This window comes from Narcine bancroftii, chromosome 2, assembly GCF_036971445.1.
Source record: "Narcine bancroftii isolate sNarBan1 chromosome 2, sNarBan1.hap1, whole genome shotgun sequence".
In the NCBI taxonomy this organism is placed as follows: domain Eukaryota; kingdom Metazoa; phylum Chordata; class Chondrichthyes; order Torpediniformes; family Narcinidae; genus Narcine; species Narcine bancroftii.
Genome location: NC_091470.1, coordinates 203,048,579 through 203,051,774, shown reverse-complemented (window position 1 = coordinate 203,051,774; position 3,196 = coordinate 203,048,579). Strand labels below are relative to the sequence as shown.

Below are 3,196 nucleotides of genomic sequence, written 5' to 3'. Positions count from 1 at the left end.
CCGTTTATTCGTCCCTTGCGCCTATGCTCCGCGTCCATTCAGGGTTTGATGCACTCGCCCATTGTCCCTTACAAAACTCAACAAATACTCATGACAATTAGATGATTTTATTGCCTTAAACCACATCCACCATCTAGAGAGACTCGGGGCGAGACCTCACTCATCACTGTTGGAATCAAGGTCACCAAGGAGCTGATTATTGACCTCAGGAAGGGAAAACCAGAGTTGTACGATCCAGTGATCATTGGGGAATCAGAGATGGAGAGGACGAGCACATTTAAGTTCTTACCAGTCACTATCGCAGAGGATCTTTCCTGGACCCAATGGCATCGTGAAGAAAGCTTGTCAGCACCTCTACTTGCTCAGGAGGTTGGGTATGACATCGTAAACCCTGGCAAATTTCTAGGGTGTGGTGGAAAGTGTGGTGACCGGCTGCATCACGGTAAGGTGTGAGAGACAACAACGCCCCCGAGAGGAAAGCCCTGCACAAAGGTAGTGGTCACAACCCAGAACTTCACAGGCAAAACCCCTCCCCACTATCAGGTACATCTACAGGGAACGCTCGCACTGGAGAGCAGCAGCCATCATCAAAGACCCTCACCACCCAGCACTCGCTCTGTTCCCGCTACTGACATCAGGAAAGAGGGCCGCAAGACCCTCAACCAGCAGGTTCCGGAACAGCTGCTCCCCCTCCAATTACAAACTTAAACTGGGACTCATTTATTGTGCACTTTGATTTTTTTGTTGTCTCTGTTTCAAACAGTCAGTTAGCTCACATTCGTTATCTGTTCACAGTTCTTTATTTGTTTACATGTTTTACACTGTTTTGCACGACTAATTAGAGAGAATTCTGCCACGTCTGCAGGAAAAAGGAATCTCAGGGTTGTACGTTCTCTGACAACAAATCGGAAGTCCGAATAATGAATGGACAAGGCTGCGTCCTGGCCGTGGTTTGTCTCATTCTTTAACCATTTGGAGAGCGAATGCGAGGGGAGACTTCAGCACCATCTTGAGCTCGTCTCTGAATTTCTTCTGGGTGACAGTGTAAATGCAGCTGTTGGAACAGCAGCTCAGGTAGATGAAGAGATATCCCGCCTCTGTCGCGACATACGCTGGGTTCGAGTAGTCTGGCTTGTACTGAGAACTAGACAGCCGGCTGATGATGTACGTCACCACCGCCGTCAGCCACAGGAGCATGAAGGAGAGGGAAACAGAGAAAAGGAAAACCATGGAGTTTCTTCGGTTTCTCAGCTCTGGGTCGGTCTGATTCTGACCCGCCTGGACCCGGAGCCCTCGGCGAGCCCTGTTGGCCAGGAAAATGCACCGGACCGTCAAGCAATTAAACTGCAGCATGGAGCCAAATGGAAGGAAAAAGATGGAGACATTCTGGATCCATCTGTACACCCCCCATCCAGGGTCTGTGAACGTCAGGGCAGTCGCTTGGCAGCCCAGGGGAACACCGTTGATGATTTCCTGTGGTTCGAACATAAACAGCATGGGAAAACCTTTTGAAAAGGCCAACAAGCATAAACCAAAGAGCACCACTGTCGCGTTCCTCTTCCTGCAGTACTTCTCCTTGAAGCCCTGACAGCAGATTGCCACATAGCGGTCAAATGTGAACGAGACGGTAAACCAGACCAGCATGTCAAGGAAGGAGTAATTCAGGAACAGAATGAACTTGCAAACGTAGGAGAACAACAGGAAGGAATGGGGAAAGTGGTAACTGAAAATACCGTAGACGACCACGCCAAAGAACAGGACTAGCAGACCCGCTGTGGCCATGGCAAACATGTAGGTGGTGACACACTTGGAAAGGCCACATTTCTCTCTGCAGAGAATCACGATCGTGACCAGGTTCGCTGTACGAGAGGGAGAGAAAGGACAGGAATGAATGGTTTAAAGTAGAATTTGCAGAGCACTCAAGTTTATTGCCATCTGATTGCACAAGTATAACCCGACGAAACAGCGTTCTCCGGTCCTCGGTGCTAAACGTGCAGACACACAATCAAACGTACAGACAACCTATAACTATGTAGAGCTGGTATTCATCGGGGCTCTGTGAATAGTCAGGGGTCGCTTAAGATGGTTTTTCGTTGGAAAGAAAAAGTTTGAAAGCCACTGATTTAATTGTACCTCATCGATTCATGATGTGCACAGTTTCAGAACCAAAGGAAATGGGCCGATGACCATTTATATCAAGAAAAATATTTCAGTAACAATTGGGTCTGGAGCAGTGATTCTCAACCTTCCCTTCCACCCACATCCCACCTAAACCAACCCCTTACTAATCACAGAGCTCCAATGGCATAGGGATGACTTAAAGTGGGATGTGAGTGGGAAGGAAGAGGTTGAGAACAACTGACGTAAACTTTTCCCCTTTCCCCCTTAACCCATGTCCTCTAGTTTGTATCTCACCCACCCTCTACATTTACTCTGTCGATGCCCTTCATGATGTTCTGGTTACTGTTCAAGTCAAGTTTATTGTCATCTGATTGTACAAGTACAACCTGACGAAACAGCGTTCTCCGGCCCTCGATACAAATCAGGCGGACACACAGCCAGACATAAAACACGCACAGACAAACAATACACATGCAGGACCAGTATTAAAGGCATAAAAGTAAATAAATAAATATTGATTTGTGCAAATGAGATCTCGGAGGGTCAGTGTGAGCGGTTCCTTTGGTCGTTCAGCGTCCTCACAGCCCGTGGGAAGAAGCTGTCCCTCAGTCTGGTGGGTCTGGCTCTGATCTTCCTGTATCTCTTCCCCCGACGGGAGCAACTGAAAGATGCCGAGTACGGGGGTGGAAGGGGTCCTCAATGATTTTGCGCGCCCTCTTCAGAAAACGATCCCGGTAGATCATGTCGATCGGGGTGAAGGGAGACTCCAGTGATTCTCACTGGCGCTCGCTGCCTCCCTTCTGGTCCTGTGGACTGACCTTCGATCCATTTCTCTGCAGAAACCGTACCCACACTGTGACGCAGCCTGCCAGGACGCTCTTGAGAGAGGCTCCTTTAGAAGGTTGACATGATGGTGGCCGGTGGCCTTGCCCACTCCAGTCTTCTCGGGAAGTGCAGTCACTGTCACGCCTTCCTGACAAATGAGGAGATGGTGTGTCCAGGATAAGTCAACAGTTCAGTGAACTCAGAGGAACTTGGTGTCTCCGCTCTCTCCAAGTGTAATGGGGGGAGGTCA

At 49.1% G+C, this 3,196-nt stretch overlaps 1 protein-coding gene across 1 annotated transcript; it reads right to left on the bottom strand.

Moving 5' to 3' along the window:
* Positions 1-957: 957 nt before the first annotated feature.
* On the bottom strand, positions 958-2,594 carry LOC138753065 (P2Y purinoceptor 4-like). The gene is made up of 2 exons (XM_069915658.1): positions 2,420-2,594; positions 958-1,859 (listed from the first exon to the last, which is right to left on the bottom strand). The coding sequence occupies exons 1-2, from the start codon at positions 2,592-2,594 to the stop codon at positions 958-960; spliced, it is 1,077 nt and encodes a 358-aa protein (XP_069771759.1).
* Positions 2,595-3,196: the final 602 nt, after the last annotated feature.